Source organism: Cervus canadensis, chromosome 16, assembly GCF_019320065.1.
Source record: "Cervus canadensis isolate Bull #8, Minnesota chromosome 16, ASM1932006v1, whole genome shotgun sequence".
Classification (NCBI taxonomy): domain Eukaryota; kingdom Metazoa; phylum Chordata; class Mammalia; order Artiodactyla; family Cervidae; genus Cervus; species Cervus canadensis.
Genome location: NC_057401.1, coordinates 33,645,445 through 33,664,886, shown reverse-complemented (window position 1 = coordinate 33,664,886; position 19,442 = coordinate 33,645,445). Strand labels below are relative to the sequence as shown.

General features: G+C 36.7%; 1 protein-coding gene across 3 annotated transcripts in view; it reads right to left on the bottom strand.

Moving 5' to 3' along the window:
• RICTOR (RPTOR independent companion of MTOR complex 2) overlaps positions 1–17,098 on the bottom strand; it is a 126,840-nt gene extending 109,742 nt beyond the window's left edge. For 2 of the 3 annotated variants that reach the window (XM_043488494.1, XM_043488496.1), the window contains exons 1-2: positions 16,568–17,098; positions 16,349–16,396 (exon numbers count right to left, since the gene is read on the bottom strand). In XM_043488494.1, coding sequence (XP_043344429.1) covers positions 16,349–16,396; positions 16,568–16,616 — 97 coding nt within the window. In that variant the 5' untranslated portion in view covers positions 16,617–17,098. Of the gene's footprint in view, positions 1–8,865; positions 8,908–16,348; positions 16,397–16,567 lie in introns of all 3 variants that reach the window. The other variant, XM_043488497.1, reaches the window with a different exon arrangement.
• Between the last annotated feature and the right edge of the window lie 2,344 nt (positions 17,099–19,442).

The following is a 19,442-nucleotide window of genomic DNA, read 5'->3' as shown; positions in this document are numbered from 1 at the left end:
AATATCAAGTTAGGCATTTCCCTGCAGATTACGGAGCAAGAATTTGGATCAAGATCTTCCCTATTACAAACTGAGTTTTCATTTCACAGAATAATTATGAATGTATATTTTCAAAAAAGAAATGTCAGTTTTCTAAGCAAAATAGTTTAATTTGATAGTATTAAAAATATTTTTTTCACAGCATCATAAAAGTAAATTGTGGTTAATGCAGACCTGCACAAATTACCAGTAAGGTCTGAAGTAATACTGTTTTAATTTGTAATTCCTATTTTATCTCTGCATGAGTCTGTAAGCATATAATAAAATCAACTGGGGTAGAGGAAGCAGGGTTTGACAAGTTTATCTCAAACAACCTTCTTAATATTGTTACAAGTCTCCTCATCACTGATGTACCTATAATATTTAGAAAGCCCTTTTCTTTTTTTAAGTCTCACAACTTTAAGTGATCTCTAAAGTTTCTGCTACCTCTAAACTCTCAGTACTTACTAAGCTTCAAGCTTCCATACCAATAAACTTCAACTACACTATTTCCTGCCTACCTCTTCTGGCTTCTAGTTCTCCACTCTCCCTCTCCCCAAGCACGTTCTATCTATGGTTCCTTCCTATCTCTGGGCCTTGGTATTATATACTCTTTCCACTTGACTCCCCCTACATCTTCACTTGCTGTCTCCCTGTTAGTCCTGGATTGACTAAATATCAGAGTTTTCCCTGACAATCCCCCAACCACCTATCAACTCCCTTTTGCATATTCCAATTTTACATTATTTTGAGCATTTATTTCTACTTAAAATTCTGGGTTGACTTGCTTTTATTTTTATCTATGTTCTCCCTACTAGAACATAAACTTCTTAGTGGAAATAGTCAAGGTTTTCACCACTGAATCACCAGCAAAAGAAAATTACCCAGCACATAGTAAAGGTAAATAAATATTTGTCAACTATGACTAAGGGAGGCAGGAGTAAACAAATTACATCAATATTACAAGAAAGGTAATATACAGTATATTATAGAAGTTCAAATAAGGAAGATATTCAACCCAGCTGAGAAAGTAAACATTAACTTTGTAGAAAATGTGTTTCTAGTTAGAGTGAAGAGAACAGTTTGGAAAACGATAGAACTAGAATAGGGAGAGTAGTTATGAAGTCAGTGCAATCACCCAAGAAAGAAATGAGGCCTCTGTAATGGTACGGCAATAGAAACGGAAAAAAAGATTTATCCAAGGAGAAGGAAATGGCAAACCGCTCAGTATTCTTGCCTGGGAAATTCCATGGACAGCAGAGCCTATTGGGGTATTGTCTATAGGGTTGCAAAAGAGTCAGACATGACTTAGCAACTAAAATAACATATTTTGTTTTATTTTTAATTTTATTGAAGTATAGTCTATTCACAATGTTAATTTCTGCTGTAGAACAAAGTGAATCAGTTATAAATATATGTATTCTCTTTCATATTTTATTCCATTATGGCTTATCACAGGATATTGAATAAAGTTCCTAGTGCTTATAAAAAATAAAAAAGTTTTCAGTATTTCAAAGATAAAATCATTAACATCTGGTCACAGATTTGACATGCAGAAAAAGGACAGAGGTCAGAATGTCTCCTCGGTGTTCTCTTGGGTGATTTGGCCCATTAAAGTAATGCGCTGAAGACCCAGATGGAAAATACAGAAAGATTTTTATAAGAGTAAGGTAATTATTAAGTGTGAAACATAGAAAGCTTGATATACATGACCACATGATTAAGACACTTGAGTAAGCTGTTGAAAAAATTGGTCTGGAGCCCTCAAACTAAACACAAATTTGATGGTCATTTATTCAGCCAATAAATGATTTATGGTCACTTATCAAGCACATATACTGGGGCTGTGCCAGGCATGGAAGATACAATGGTGAACACCACAAAGTGCTTGTCCTCACAAAACTTACATTCCAGGGAGATAATAAATAATACTGCAATTGGCAACAGTGACAAGAGCTATGGAAGAAAACAAAACCAAATGGAAAATGATGGAGATGATGGTTACAAAAGATGATCAGAGAAGGCCTCACTGATAAAGTGGTGATCAGAGAAGGACTCACTGATAAAGTGGTATTTGAACAGAGTTAAATGAAGTTAGAGAGCAAGCCTACTAAGATTAGGGGAAGAATAATCTAGACAGAATGTAATAAGTACAAAGGCTCTGAGAAGAGAATAAGAGTAGGAATGAATAAAGAGTGGCTGTTTTCCCAAATATAATGAACAAAAGGAAGACTCAGGAAATGAGAATGGTTGTGAAGAAGTCACTAATTAGATTATAATGGCAGTCATCACATATAGTGGTTGTGTATTTTTAAGAAAATCTATTTTGTCACATATATTCTGGTATTTAATAACAATGCTAAAATACAGCAGATGCTCAATGAATTCTTTTCAAATTAATGAGTGAATAAATCAAATGGAATTCCCACTACGTTTGAACCCAATTTATATTTAACCACTTCCTGAACTCCAGTTCATCCCAAAGAAGAAACCAAATACCAGTCTCAAAGTCTATATTATAAGCTTTAGTAATCTTCAGCAGCAGAATTTTTAAAATAGTTTTAACAGTGACATCATCGCTAAAGCAAGTACGTGCCCTTTCAAGAGGACTGCTTAGAAGGAAAACATCTACTTCATAACAAACAATTTCTAGACTGTCTGCTAAACAACACATCATTTGATAAATGCTTCATACAATTGGTAATGTTTTGATAAAATATCATTTAGACCAAGTTCTGATCATGTTAGCGAGCCAGCAATTTACGACAGTAGCTCAGCTCTATGCTAGGAAAAGTCATTAAAAATAGTCTGGAAACAAAACTAAGTACCAGTATTACAATAGCAGTAAATAATATAGTCCCGAAAAGCATGGTTAAAAATATAGATTTACTGCATTTAACCATTCCTAATTAATAAAATCAAACAAGCAATCACTCAAAATTCACGACTAAAAACAAGCATTCTTTTGGTAACTAATAATCCACACAGTTTAAATCTGGTTCAGTGAACTAAATATTCTAGACAGAATAAACAAGGATATCCCAAGGTTATTAAATGTTCCCACCTTCAGGGAATTACAAAGTCACTGTTTTCCATCCTTTCAAAGAGTATATGCATAAGAATATTTTAAGTGGAGTGAATATTAGTATCTTTAAAATTACAATGTTTAGAAAACTCACTTCCTCAAAACTTCTTCACCTTCAGTATAGTTGAATATTGCTTCACTTTCACATTTACTCTTGTTTCTGCATACTGAAATAAGTAAAATGTTATTTTATTTTACTCATCTATACTAACAGAGAAGACAATGGCACCCCACTCCAGTACTCTTGCCTGGAAAATCCCATGGACGGAGGAGCCTGGAGGGTTGCAGTCCACGGGGTCGCTAAGAGTCCGACACGACTGGGCGACTTCACTTTCACTTTTCAATTCCATGCAATGGAGAAGGAAATGGCAACGCACTCCAGTGTTCTTGCCTGGAGAATCCCAGGAATGGGGGAGCCTGGTGGGCTGCCGTTTATGGGGTCGCGCAGTCGGACAGGACTGAAGCGACTTAGAAGCAGCAGCATCTATACTAAGCACATGTTGCCAAATTGCTGTCAAGTATTTAATCAATTTCCTATGCAATACTCTCTTCTACTTTCTTGCGGATACACACACCAAGAGATGGGCAGTAGAATCTTCCTCACAAAGCACTGCCAACTCAGAGGAAAAAAACCTAAAATTCAGTAAAGGATTGAGTAAAACACAAATAAAAAACAATTACAACTTATCTTAAATCAAGAAATAGGAAACACTATCAAGTATACACAGGAAAAGAAAAACTAGTCCATTTCTATAGCATGTCTTATTACAGTAGAGTCACCAGAAGACTAGAAATGGAATAAGAGAAATAGAAATCAATGAAAGAAATTGAAAAAACAAGGGAAAAACAGAGAAACAATCACATGAAGATACTTTGTAACTATTAATGAGGTCTTCCACTGAAAATATTATTGCAGTGAGATCCAAGAAACGCTTACCATCTACCCTTTTTCTCCATAAAAATACTAAAGCCAATTTTCATAATCATTCAATCAATTTAATTAGGTCAACACAAAACTTTCATTGGATTGGAATTCTAATTTTTCCAACTTTCTAACTGGTAGCTTTGAACTCCATATAGTGATCTATTAATTTTTCTTTAAACAGTCATTTTGAAAAAAATTAAAGAAAAAAATTCACCTATCCAGATGTGTTAATGCCTAAAATGTATCAAAAGGTCAGACTGAAGAGGAAAAAAAGACATATTTAGAAAATGATTTTAAAAGTTTTTTTAAAGTTGGAATTAGTGGAATTATTCCAAATTCTATTTAATCATACAAATTCACTTCCCTTTCAAATTAAAAAAATCCTATATATCATGATACACCTGACACACATAAGCAGACTTGGATTAAAATAACTTCGACTTTACATACAACACAGTGATACAACATACTATTGAGCAAATGAAGTTAAATACAAAAGGGTATATGTAATGCAGGGGAAAATCGCACAAACTTCAAAACAGGCAAAACTAATCTATCGTATTAGAAGTCAGAATAGTGCTGTCCTTGATGGGGGAAGTAGTGTCCAAATGGAGACAGAATGGAAACTTCTAGGGTATTGCAATATTCTGATTCTTGACCTGGGTTCTGATTATCAACATGTTCAATTTGTTAACTTTCATAGAACTGTAAATTTATGACAACTCTCAGATCTACATTTTCTTCAATTATAAATAACATTTACTGCTTTCTTACTATAGTAAATATTTTAACAACAACAAAAAAGAGGTTTTAACAGCTCCACACAGTTTTTCAATACTGTACTCTACATTACCCCCATTCTACAAACCCAAAATGAATATTAAAATTCTTTTTCTTATTCTGCTCTCAGTAAACTACTTTGTCTTTTATTTATGCCCTATTTGTCTTGATTTAACCACATCCACTCAAAGCTGAAACAATGTCCCATTTTTTTTTTACAGTTCACACTTAAAACTCTCCCTCTTCTCATCTCCTTTGCTTTAGCTGACCATGTAAAAAACACCTAATATCTATTTATATCTACCTGCCAACTATAATATTTTACAAACATTTCACTAACTCCTCCAATGGAGATGAAAAAATATGCTCAGAAAAGGCACTTTGTCCAAAGTGAAAAAATTCCAAGAGGCAAGGTTCCAAAGCTCAGGTGCTTACAGTTCCAGACTGTCTACGTATCAAGCAATTGTTTAGTCAGTAAATGGTCTCCTACTCCTTTGCGAACCCCAGGACTGCAGCTCGCCAGGCTCCTTTATCCATGGGATTTCCCAGGCACGAATACTGGAGTGGGTTGCCATTTCCTTCTCCAGGGGATTTTCCTGACCCAGGGATCAAACCTGTGTCTCCTGCATTAGCAAGTGGATTCTTTACCACTGAGCCACCAGGGAAAGCATGTTATTCAATGTTGTCCACATTAGTACCACATACCACACTGTCCATATTAGTAAGCTACTATTTTATATATTTTTTACCTTATTATCTATCTTATACATATAATCCTACTATTCAAATTGTAGACATATATAATAACTTTATCAACTCATATCTCACCTACCTTGAACTATGCTATGAAGCAATTACCTGTCTTGAAAACAACCAAGATGCAAAAGAAAGCACTCCAAAAGATGTCAATAAAAATTTAAAGTATATATCATCAAAGTTTACTCACTACAGTTCATGTTATTGACAGTAAAGCCCTTTAATTCCTATAATCACAACCTATTTATCCCTATTTTCCATATAATGTTAACAAGTACAGTTACAGTTTCTATTTTACATCACAGTAACATAAAAAAAATTTCTAAAGTAACTTCAAGTATGCTAAAAATAGACATAATATTTATACACACACATACTTCCCCAAAATCCACTAAAATTCAAGTACCCCAGGTGAATATTTAGTGGCAATAGACTTATTTTAAAAATAATTATACTTTTTTGAGACACTTTTATAATATAGAAATAATTAATGATCTAAGTAAGAGAAATTTCCTAGGACTCAAAAATTAAATCAAAACTTTATTAACAAAACAACTATTACAAGAAACAATAATATAGCAAAAGGTAACTGCTACAGTTTATCCAAATCTCTTAAGCTTCTTATTTCCTTTTGAAAACTAACCAGCATTTTTAAAAATTTCTTCATTCTGCCAGGTAAAACAATATATACTTACATATTCAAAACAATGTGGAAACATGAACACACAACACTGAATTCTCCCATGACAGAAAAGGGCTATTTTAAGGTTTTATTAAAAATACAAAGTGATTTAAACTTTAAGACTATGCCAATCTAAAATTTAGCTCATTACAAAGTTATAAAATTTTATGTTAAGAATTATTCCTACATGAAGTACAGAATCCTATACAATATAAGAATTAATCCAATCCACTTTATACAACATTATAGTATTCAAAAATAACACAAATTACAACCTGTAGTAATAAAATCACAAATCACTCTAAATAAACCAGGTATAAAGCTATTTGCATTCAAATACCCCACTATCATGACTTTATACTAGCGATCTGTGACAGATATGAATAAAATCATATCTACAACATACTGTTAAATAAAACATTCCACAATATTCCACTTGCTACCCCAGATAGTGCCACATAGCTAGAGGTTAGAGTTCATAGCTCACCTACCTCCAACCACTGGAGTCTTCTCACTCTTTCTGCGACTCTTATTCCCCTCAGTTTTTCTTTTTTTTTTCTTGGGGGAGGGGGTTGGTGGTGATGGGGTTGTGGTGAAGGTTAGGGAGTATATTATACAGAATTGTGAGTGAAAGAAAAACCAAGGGAATTAAAAGTTTTACTATATGAGGGATGAACATTAAGCATGAAAATAACTAGCAATATTAAGATGTGATTTCTCAAAATATGAAATTATAGATAAAAAATATATATGTATACACATCTAAAAACAGTTAAATACACTTTTATCTGGCAAGCTGTTTCGTCTAAGTAACTAAAAGTACATTACTTGGCAATCTTCTTTGTTTACAGCTTCTGTGTCTCTTCACTATTTATTCATTGTAAGAAACACATGAAATTACACTGGGTTCTGAACAAGATTACTTGCAATCCCTGCAAGTGGCAATTCAACTCTTGTTTTGCTCCTTTTAATGGAGTGTTAGATTTCCCCAAACACTGTTCATCCTTTACCCAAATAACCAGAGGGTAGGGTGTCTGGATTTGGCAACGAAACAGTCCATGTTTTTCAGGATAATCTTAATTTCAAATATTCTCTCTCACCATCAGGTCACATGTTTAAAGTCAGAAACGTTTAATACGTTTAAAGTCAAAGTCATTTTAATGTGGAAAATAATAAAAACACTTCTAGTATCTACTTCCAAATTGCATGTATCTAGAAATAAGTTTGATACAAATTTACAGAGCCCTTTGAGCATGTAATATTAATGAAGGGGAGATATACTACAAAACAGTGGAAAGAAATTATTTATGCTTAGGTTTGGAATGCAGCCAAACATCTATACACTCATAATCAGAAGCACACAATTACTTTACAACATGCCTAAAATCTCTCAGTCTAGTCAAGCACTACCTTCAAAGGTTTGAAAAGCGCTGGTCTGAAATATAATCAGCCTTCAGTAGATTTATATACAAAGCTCATCACCAATTTTTTCTCAACAATACACCAGCAATATGTTAGTTCGGAAAAGAAAGTACAATTTTTATTTAAACACTACTCTTTTATGCAAAGGTCTTACAGGTGTCAACAATTTGATGAGGATTCCCCTCTAGGTCATTCCTTATCTATCTCCCATTTTTTCCCTGAATTCCTCTAGCTTTGGATTCCTTTATAAAGATAACTGGCAGGTGCTTCAAATACTATGTTCTGATACAGGTATATCCCAACCATAATATAAACTCTGTAAAGCCAAGTATTATGCCTTCCTGATTCACATTAATATTTACTACAAAAATATGCTCACTTAACATTAACAAACCATTACAAATCCAAATTCTTCAACATTTTAGGATAAACAAAATGGCAAAGTAATTGAAGGGGCCAGATTCTTTAAAATTCAGGTAATTAAGGTTAAAAACTCTTATATATTGCTTACTAATCTCAACTGACTGCTCGAACAGGTATGTTTGAAGCCTTGGTACATCCTCAATTTTATTATATTTTATATAAATTTTGTCATTACTAGTCACATCACTCAGTTTATGCAATATGTCTGGCTAGACAACTCCGTAAGAGGAATATTAAGAATGTACTTAAGTTTAGGTTCTCTTTGAATCTGATGATTCTGAATGCACGAATGTTATATCTAGCTAGTTTTACATGATTATTTTCAATTTAGTTTGGCATCTTTATAATCTTCTGAGTACATTCATCCTAGCAATGTAACTTTGAAGCAGCTATCCAGCTTTAACCCGGGCACAGTAACAAAAGAAGCACAGATAATACAGAACAACGGATGATCCAAAAGCATTAACAGTCAACTCTCACTTGGTCATCGGTGGATTACCTAATAAATATTTCAGCCTGTTTACATCCACTATTCTAAGAGCATTTGCTTAAGAAATAAAAATTGATGCTAACAATTCAAATGAAAGATACATCAATCTACAGTAGGGGATGAAAGAATACAAAATCTTCCCCAACTACATATAAAGTTATTTATATATTTAGAATTCTTCCACTATTATTTACCTTTTTATGAACTATAGATAACTGAGAGTGGACTGTATTCAGCTTGGTGATAGAGGTACAGATACACAGGCATGCAAACCATTCACTCACCCCACTGTGCTTTTCACAGCCCTATTTTCAGTGGCCTGAGACCTGGGAGGGGGAGGAGGCAGCAAGTCACTGCAGATGATCACTTAAAAGGAAATTGAGAGTTGACTATAATTTACATTTAAAGTACTATGAAATACCATACTCCTACATGTACTCATTGCTGTTTATGGGAATCCTTCTCACAGTAATTTAACAAGTGATTTAACAAGACTTTCTCTTTAACCTTTCGATATCCCAGAAACACCCTGATATCTGAGAATCACAAAGACTGAAGGTGAAAGGGCTATGCATGTAAAGTAGTATGCATTTTGGAGATCAGGAAACTGAAGCCTAAAGAGGTTAAATAAGCGTGCCAAGATCAACCTCAGATTAAGGGAGAGAACTGAGTTCTCAAGAACTCAATTTCAATGCTATAGCTCACCGTGCCTTCAACCCAAAGCTCTCCCCTTGGCTAAAGATCATAATCTTGCTAATTTTTAAGCTTTCTTCTCTTGTTGGCCTCTTTCCTTTTATAGATCCCTGTGCTGTGACATACACTCTAATCAGCATATACTCTAACATTCAGATCTTTAGCTTTTTCTCCATTTACATTCTTCCTTCTCTCAAGCCCCTAAAGGAGAGAACAATCAGATCACAAGTTAAAAACAATTACAAAAACATTCATGCCAGAAACTGCTGCTACCTCTTACACATCTCTGACAGAATCAACTATCTGAAACTCAAAGTGCAAAGCTGAACTCAATATCATCACTTCCAAAACAATTTCTCCATTTCTTGGCACCAATGTTTTCACTGTCAAGTCTGCAAATTTAAATACTCTTTTATTTCTACTCTCCTTCATATTGTGCCCCTTTTCTCATCTCTCTCTCTCTCCATTCTTCCTTACAATACATGTTTCAGTTATTATTATATGATATATGCTGAGGAAGATGCTTAAGATCCAGTGAAAAAAGAACTGAGCAAAGAACTTAAATAAGGCAAGAGTAAGTGATATTTAGAAAGGAATAAACAAAGATGTGGAAAAGTAGAGGAGGAAGCAATGAATTCCCACTGGGATGATAAGGATTTTCCCAGAAGTGGCATATGACATAGACCTTAAAGAATCAGGATTTTCTCTAAAGAGTGCTGAAAACAACCTATGCAAAGTAAACAGAAACTGCATGCCATGTGCAAAGAATAACAGTCTTCTCTGACTAAAGCAGAGAGTCACAATCAAAGGCACAACACAATCCCCAAGGAGAAACAACATGAATGGGGAATGTAGGTGCTTAGACTAGCAAATTCTCCACAACCCCCCTTTGAGAAGCACTGTGTGAAAAGAAGGGAGTGCTTTACCCAAGTGAACTATGTGGAGAGACAGACTGACTGAGAATAGTATGGTTAAGATAGTATAGAAGAAAATAATTCTGGAATCACGACAGGCCTTCAATGCCAAGCTAGGAAATCTGGACTTTATACTGTGTGCAAAAATGAAACTATTAAATGTACATGTATTGTTGTTATTTTAAATAAGAGAAATGAGAAGATCAGATCTAGATTTCAGGGAAATAATCCTGGCAATCATATAGCAGAGAAAATGAAAAAAGTGAGAGAAAAGAATATTTTACTGTCATCCAAACCAGATAATGAGGTCATCCAAATGATATAATGTGCAGGAGACCAATGACAGTGAAAATAGGAGAAGCTGGATTCAGTAGGTATTTCAGAGGCAAATTGGGGAAACATGGCAAATGGACAAACTGGACAAGCAATAGGTCTCTAGCTTGAATACCAAAGGATGGTGGTGGTACCAAGAAAGTGAAAAATGGGTAAGTTTTGGGGTGCAAAATTTTATACACCACAATCTGAGACAATTACCTACCACACATACACGCTAATAAGTTTCGCAAGTTTAGAAGAAAAAGTATGAATAAAAATGTAATTTTTGTAACCATCTCAATTCATGGATTTTTTGAAGCCATGAGTGAAAAGGCTGCAGAAGGTAGCATCAATAAGAGAGGACAAGAAAGTCAAGAACAGAACCTTAGGGTACACTTGCTTAAGGAGCTGGAAAACCAGCCAGTAAACAGAGAAAGAGTGGCATGAGAGTTAAGGAGAAGAACCAGAGTTTTAAGACTAGCAACAGTGTAGTAGCTAGAAGTGCATAATCTGCAGTTAGTCACTCACTAGTTATTCAGGTAAGGCTGAATAACTTAACTTTCAGAGTTTCAGTCATTAGAATTTTAAAAGCCTGTATCTTTAACTGTAAAACAGGGATAAGAGAACCTCAAACAGTCGTTGGGGCTTCCCAGGTGGTGCAGTAGTAAAGACTCTGCCTGGCAATGCAGGAAACACAAGAGACAGGGTTCTATACCTAGGTAGGGAAGATCCCTTGGAGAAGGAAATTTGAGAAGGAATTTCCACTCCAATATTCTTGCCTGGAAAATCCCATGGACAGAGGAGACTGGCAGGCTACAGTCCATAGGGTGACAAAGAGTAGGGCATGACTGAGCATGCACGCACAGAAAGAGTTGTTGAAGATTAAGTAAAATAATACGTTTTACCGTCTGGAACAAAACTATTAATACAGTAGTAGTACTAATAATAGAATGGGGAACTTAAAAATGCCAATGAATTTTGCATGAGGTTACTAGCATCCTTTAAGAAAACTACTTACGTACAGGGGGAGAGCTGTGCTCACAAGACTGAAGGAGTTAGGAAGAAAACTGTGGGTGAGGATAAACTATCCTGTGTGTAGAGCCTGTGAAAAAATGACTGTTTTAAAAATCTTTGTCTTTATTGTTCCATATGTCTCACCATCATCCCATGCCTAGCAAAGTGATCCATAGGAAGAACACAACAAATGTTTGCTGAATACGAGAAAATTAACCTAACAGGAAGTAAAGAAGCAAGAAATTTTCCACAAAGAATCTTAGGGGAAACAGAATTAGGAGCATAAAATTCTTTTCCAGTTTAGTCTTGGAAACGAAGAGAGATGCTTTATCCTCTGATTTGAGAAAACAGAAGGTAAGTATAGGTGAAATATAAAGGGGAGAAGACAAGTAGATTCAAATAGACAGCTTCTATCTTCATAATAAATAAATAAAAGAAATAAAATCCTCCTCTACGCAGGGTAGGAGGATTTCACAGTTTAGAATTTGGAGAAAAAAATTAGTGGGTTCATCCATTTCAAGATATATTCAACTTAATTTGCCTCCAATACCCTGGTGTAGTGCCCCATCATCTCTTAGATTCTACCAGTGGCCTACAGAGTAGCTCCTCTTCCTACTGTCTTTACTCTCCCCAAGGTGTGGTATATTCTCCTGACATGAGAGCCCACATTTCCTTCCACTATGTCCACTACTATTTTATGAGAAGTCAATCCCTCTGTGAAGCTGCCTCTGAGCCTCTCCTCAAAGTGTTAATCATTCTCTCCTCTAGGCTACTTCTATTCCTTGTACAGTTTGATTATTTACTTTTCCATATTGCAATCACCCCTTTATATCTGTTCCAGTAAACTCCAAAAAAGGGAGTAATATCTTCCTCAACTTTAGTCCTCCAGCACTTAATTCAGCATTTACTATATAAAAAGCCGTCAAATGTTTGTTTCATCTAACTGAAGTGATTAAACATGAGTTTAATCCTAACTAGAAAAAAATCGCAAAACACAAAGTGTTCAAATCTGCATCATTCAGATAACCTTCCGGCTTTTCTAAGTATTAAAGAGCAGCTAAGACAGTCAACCTTTTCATTCCTACTTAATGGAAAAATAAAAGGATTGAATGGTCAAAAATATGTAAGACTCAATACTTAATAAATTATATTCTGATAGTTATATTTGAATATACATGTTTCCATGTCCTAGTAATTCACCTTGAACACAATAATTAAATTATACTAGGAAGGGTTTCTTATTCCAGGAAGAATACTCTCTCTTCAAGTTATTCAGTACCAGGAAGAGATGCCCTAGTGGACTGATTTAAAAAAAAAAAGACTATCCTTGCAGTGGAAGTGGTTAAGGGAAGCATTTCAGTTTCAAAATAAATTTTGGCATGCAAAACAGAGAGAGTATTTAATGATACCAACAGCAGTTATCAGGGACTTTCACAATTAAGTAGAGTAATTGCCTGAACAAAACTTACAGCAACAATTACCAATAAATCAACTATAGATTCTCCTACAATGAAGTTTCTGAACTCAAAATTAACCCATAAACAATTTTTAACTGAAGCACTTTCATACAAACCACAACAGTAACATCAAAACAAAAACTAAAGAAACTTAAACCTCTCCTGGGCTTCAAGAAGTTTGCAAGGATGGCCAAGTCTCATTACCAAGAAATTTTCTGGAATCACGGAGAAAAACCATAAAGTAGAATATTTAATATTTTTAAATAAAATACCATATTTTATCTTAAGTACATATAATAATAGACTGTTCTTTACTTAGACATAATACTGGTAATGTCACAGTTTTTTTTTACAGTTGTTATATTCAAGGACTTACAAAGTGCTGTATGTCAATTATCTCTCAAGATAGAAAAGAAGAAAAGAAGAAAAAAATGATCACAGTAGGGGTGGGGGCCTAGGAAACAAACTACGTGATGGGGACATACAAGAGTTTCTTATAACTTACTATATTCATGTATTCACATATGATTTATATATTTTGAAGCTTTTCTTAACAAATTGAAAAACAATAAAAAAGAACTCCAGTTCAGAGAGATTATACCCAATTAATTGTATGTCTCAAAAAAAATGAAAGCTTCAATACAGTGATTCCTGGTTAATAAGTTTATAATATTCAAAACAATCATCTGAAATACTTTAAATGTGATATCAAGAAGTTTGATTTCATAGTTTAGGAAAGCAACTAACATTTAGTTAACATCATTCACAAAGTCCTAGGTCCCATTCTGAGTACTATATGGCCTAGTTCATTTACTTCTCATATTCTTATCAACCTTCAAGAATAACCTGAAGTTAGGTTTTTTTTGAGCTGAAGAAACCAAGAGTTAATGAAGGTTAAATAAACTGCCCCCACTCACCCAGCTGAGATTACAACTCAGAACTATTTGATTTTATACTACACACTGATGGCTCCTCTAGAAATTACAATGACCATGGCCTCTATTTTATAATGAACTTTGTTAGACAGCTACACAATGACTTTCTCAAAGGTTACATAAAAATAATGACAATGAGAGCAAACACTGCCTTAGCATTTAAGAAATTTTTTCGGTTACTCAAACTTTATCTAAAACATGCCGTAATCCAATCCACAAACAGCTGCCCTTCAGCTGCAACCCAGACTGCCCCACAGTTCTCAAATGATTACAGAAGCTTAATTCCTCATGAACTTTCTTCATGTTAGATCCACAAGCCTTCTGCTAACAATGAATGTTTGTCAGAATAGCAATTTCTCAAACAATAGAGTCACTATACAATGAATCTAACTCAGATTATTTTTCTTACTCAAAACTTCCTTAAGATTTAGGAAAAGTTCTCACATGTCCTCTCACTCTTAGTTGCATATTGCTTTTGCAATCAGTTTCAACTAGCTGTGCATACTTCATTCTAAACTGAAATACATCTTGTCAGGGCAAGAGTTTTCTGCACTTTTTGTACTGATATTATCCTAGAAACACCTATAGACACAGATGGTTACTAAACACTCAAGGAATATAGCATTCTAAATAGTAAATATACAGCTATCTGTGTACTTGAGTAAAACTGGAGTAAACAAAAGGTATCAACTCAAATTTGTACATAAGCTCTTTTACTACCCCAAATTTTGACTCCAGACAAACCACTACATATAGGAGATCAGCAAAGTCAATTTAAAGCACAAGTATAATTCATTTTCTAGTACCACATTCAAACATTTTTAATGCACAAATTAGACCCAAGATCTATCGAAGGTCGTCTCACCTTCATCTAAAACATATATGCACATATATAAATAAAATCACTGAAACTACATCTTTTACAAAACTCAAATGCTAAATTGAGCCCTGTGGGAATCTTGCTTATTTTGTTAGGAAATTTACTAGAAAATCATGTATTTCACATAGACTTTTCATATGCGTGTTATAGTCAAGTTTCCAAACACACAAAAGTCAGAGGTTTTACACCTCTCTACATTAATATTCAAACCCTATCTGCTGAAAAAATGTTCTAATTTAGTGCATTAGTGATCTAATTAGTTGCCATTTCTATTACTTAAGCCCTATTTTATTGTAGAAACTCCGCAAAAGTACCTTGTTCACCCGAAACTAAGTCCCTGAACTCTCGGAATAAAATATTGTTACAAAAATCTATTGTAGCTAAATTAAAAACTAGCCTTTCAGTCCACAAAACAGTAATCTTACATTATGATATACAAAATAAAACAAATTAGAGAATGCGCTATGCTTTAAATAGAAATGATCCTCAACAATGAGCCCGCATCTAACAAATACTGTAAATAAGTTATTATGTCAAGTAGAACGTCGTTTAAAATTTTTATATAGAATGTTTAAAAAAGACTTTTTTTTTAAACTTCCTAAAGTGTTTTTCAGATCTCAAAAAGGAAACTGGTTCTATACAGCTGAATCAGGTTACACGCTAAGTTACAGCGGGTGTGAAACGACTTCATCGGAATCAATAGACTCAATCTTGTTTACCGTGGAAGAGGAAAGAAAAACCTTATATATAACTACCAAATCCTCGGCGAGATATTGTCGAATAAACTCCAGTTATGGTGACTGATGAAAATATACTGGCCAGTAGCCGGATTAGGTCCTTAAAAACATAACCCGGGTTTACCCAGTTCCGAAGGTGTAAACAAACCCGTCGCCACTGCAGAAGGTAAACAATGAACCTGCAGCGAGGGTGAGGGGGCGGTCTTTGCCAACTACAGTCTCAGCGTCCCGGGAAAGGGAAACAAGAGGGAAACACACACACTTCGCAGAAATCATGGGCTCTGGGTTTCGCTACCGACTTATCAATGCTGCGGGTCCCCCGGGGCGGTGGGCAAGGAGAAAAGCATCACGCAGTCGGAAAGGACCGAGCAGGTCCGGCTTTGGCGCTGGGGGACGGGGAGGGCAGGATGTGGTCGCTCTTCCCTCAGACATCCTCTAGCAACCTAAATAACAGCCTCCACCTCCCTCCGGCCGCCCCTGGGATTCAGCTGCTTGAGCTCCGGGATAGGACGACTACGCTCCCCCCCCGCCCCGGGGTCTAGAAAACCCAGAGGGTCTGCGACTCCGCTGAGTCCCGCCGGGTGCTCCCGGGCACCCGCAGCACCCAGAGGCCCGGAAAAGGGCTTGAGGAGAGGAAAGCGGGCACCGGGAAGGGGGATGGGTCCGGGGAGACAGCCCCCGGCTTGCTCCCGCGGGCCGGCAGGCGGGGCTCGGGTTCTGTCTCTCGTACCCCCGCGGGTCCCGTGCGGGGTCGGTCCCTGCCCGCGGCCCCCAACCCCGGCTCCTCCCCAGGAAGACGCCCTCGCCGGAGCCCTGCGTTACCTCGGGTCAGATCCAGCGGGACGTTCTCCTCGCCGCTGTCATTCCGCCCTGCGCGAAACAGACACATAGCCCCAATTAGGATTCGCTCCCAGGCCAGCGGTGGCAGCCCTGGCTCCGACCAGCGCCCCGGCTCGCTCCCCCCGCCCAGGGCCCGGGGGAGGCAAGTGCCAGGGGTGGCGGTTGCCGGGCGGCGAGGGGTGAGGGCTGCAGCGGACTTACCTCGTATTCGGAGGTTCTTCAGCGAGCGGCCGCGGCCGATCGCCGCCATATTGACGGGTTTCAGTCACAACACCGGAAACCTCGCCCAATCGCGCGAGAACCCCTTCCCCTCCCCGCGCGCCGCGCCTGCCCCCCGCGGCATCTCTCCCGCCCCTCGGCGGCGGCTGGCGGCGGGCAGCGGGTGGTGCCGGCTCACCCGGGGCGCGGAGTATTCCCGACTCGGGATCCCGATAGAGCTTTCGACGCGCTGGTCTCAGAACCGGAGGGTGGAAGGCGCCGCGACGTGCTCAGCACGTCCGCCAGGAGGGGGCATTTCCCACGAGGGGAATCCCATTGATGCGAATTTGCAGCGTGGAAGATGCTTCCCGTCCAGCCGCCGCGGAAACCGTAATCTAAACCGACGCTAGGTGGGAGGAGGCCGTGATGCGCCGGACTGGCCACCTGCTGAAACCATCCTGGATGACTGTTTTCAAGTCCTGAAATAGACAGCCCTTCTTCCTTATTCATCAATTAAGACGATTTTATTAAAACAACAATACAAAAAAAAAAAAAAAAAAAAAAAACACTGCACTGTTTTAATGTAACTAAATTCTGCCTAGAATAGCTTTGCTCCAACCAAGTTAACACATAACAAAGTTTGTTCTCCGACCTCGCTCAGACCACCGTGCTAGCAGCCTTGCATTTGATCTTCAAAGACACACTCAGCCAGGCTGGCTTCTTTAAGTGGAAGTGGTCGGGTGGAAGTTTTGTTTTTGACCGCCTGGAGCAGAACCCGAGAACGGGATGAAGAAGTCAGGGGTGCAGGGTGGTGGTCCCTGGCGGTGGGTGGGATTGTTCCCGCGCACGCGCGGGCGCCTGCAGGCCCGGGGAGAGGGTTTCCTCTCTTCCTGGAACCAAGAGTAGTGGCTGAACCCTCTGTCTGGGTTTTCCCTCTGTGTAGCTCCTGAAACAGTGTCTAGTGCAGATGTTGTGGACCAATATTTTTTTATAGATGAACCTAATACTTACTAAGTGTAGAGACTTTAATAACTGTATATGCATCTGGCCATAGACCCAGCAACTTTGTTTTACACTAGATTAACTTTGTTTTTTAATAACTTTTTATTTGGTATTGGGGCACAGCTGATTAAAAACTAGATTAACTGTAAAGAGAGGGGTGAACGTTTTGCCTCTTCCTATTCCTCAGCGCTTTCCTTTCTGTTCTATAAGACTGGAGGTTGATTAAGAGTAGAGATCTTGCTGTCTTTTCCCAGCTACCGGTTAATGCATTGTCCGTAATAAATAAGTGTTAAATAATGAATTATCAGAGTAAATGCCCTAGATTCCTTGTTTCAACGCTCTTTTTGCTGTTTAAAAACAAAAAAGCTATTTGTAGATACCAATTGCAGTCGTTAATAATAGGGAACAATGGAAAAAAATAACTGAAGTAGGGATTATGCAAATTATTGCAGCCTTTGAAAATGACGATGCAGGTCTAGTGTATTTGTAGGAAATAATGTTCATGATATTAAATCAAGAGATTAGTTCTCTTTTTTATAAACACTTAAAATACATAAAAGTATATAAAATATTTTACATATCTATGTATGGAGAGAAAAGTCTGATATATACATCAAAATGTTAACTTTTTTCCCTTTTAAGTGGTGGGATTAGACATATGGTTTATCTTCTTGTCTGCCTGTCTGTACTTTTAAAATGTCCTAGAATCAATATCTATCGACTGTAAAATAAGTAAAAATTTTAACGAGAAAAATAAAAGCAGCATAGAGTGGCATCATCAAGAAAATAATAGAGGAATACTTTTTCCTTAAGATACTATTTTCTGTATATTCTGGGTCCTTTTCTTAGGAGATCTGCAATCAGATATCTGCTGCTGATACTCTTCTTAGATTCAAGGATGTGATACAATTAGCCTACTTTTTAAAAATATACTCTGACATTTTAGTTACAGCTTAAGGCAAAACTTGAAGTCTAGTTAGGACATTAACATTTTGTATTTCATCTCGTTAGTAAGCACATTTCACCATTTTAGAAAAGTAGAAATCTAGCAATGAAATTCTACCAGCTTCTTAGGATTGTTCCAATTTTCAACCACCTTTTAAACAATTTCTGAAATTCTCATCTATTTTGAATTAACTCTTTCCCAGTACAATTTAACTTCATTTTCTTTCTCAGTCTTCCACGAAAATTGAGTACAACCGATACAGTTTTAAGTGACTTAAGATACTTGAGGACCTGAATCTAAGTCTTTTATCTTTATAACTGTCCATATATGTTCCTATTTAAAGATCATTATTCAATTACTCCATCTCTTTCAGGAGAAAAAAATCATCTTTCTCCAAGACTTACATCTTACAATGAAACTAGTTTTTTCCTGTGTTACTATCTCAATCATTTGACTGACTGTGTTCTTCATGTTTGTTCTTAAGGTGAATGGCATTTCTGGTAAACACAGATTCTTAGTGTTTGCAAATGACATTCATCTAGGAAGCAGGAGTTTTGGTAAATTTTAGTAGGAAATATATTTTACATTGTTATGTTTGCTCTTTAAACTGTAATACTACATTGTTAATCTTAGGTTGTTTTAAAATCTCTTAAGTTATTTTCTAAACTTGCCAATAGTTAGCCATTTCTCCTTTTGAAACTTGTTTTTCTTCCCTGTTTATTTTAGCTCATCCCTCTGTCTTACTCATTTTGTTTACTTCTTACTACTTCTCCAATTTTCCAGGTCATTTTGATTCTAATCTGGCCATTGAGAATGTGACTTCCTCTTCTTAGTTTTCATTTCCCAACTAAGTTTCATTTACTGTGTGAATGACTGTTTTTTCTTGTAGTATTAGTCATTGATAAAAAATGTTACATGAGATTAGGTTCA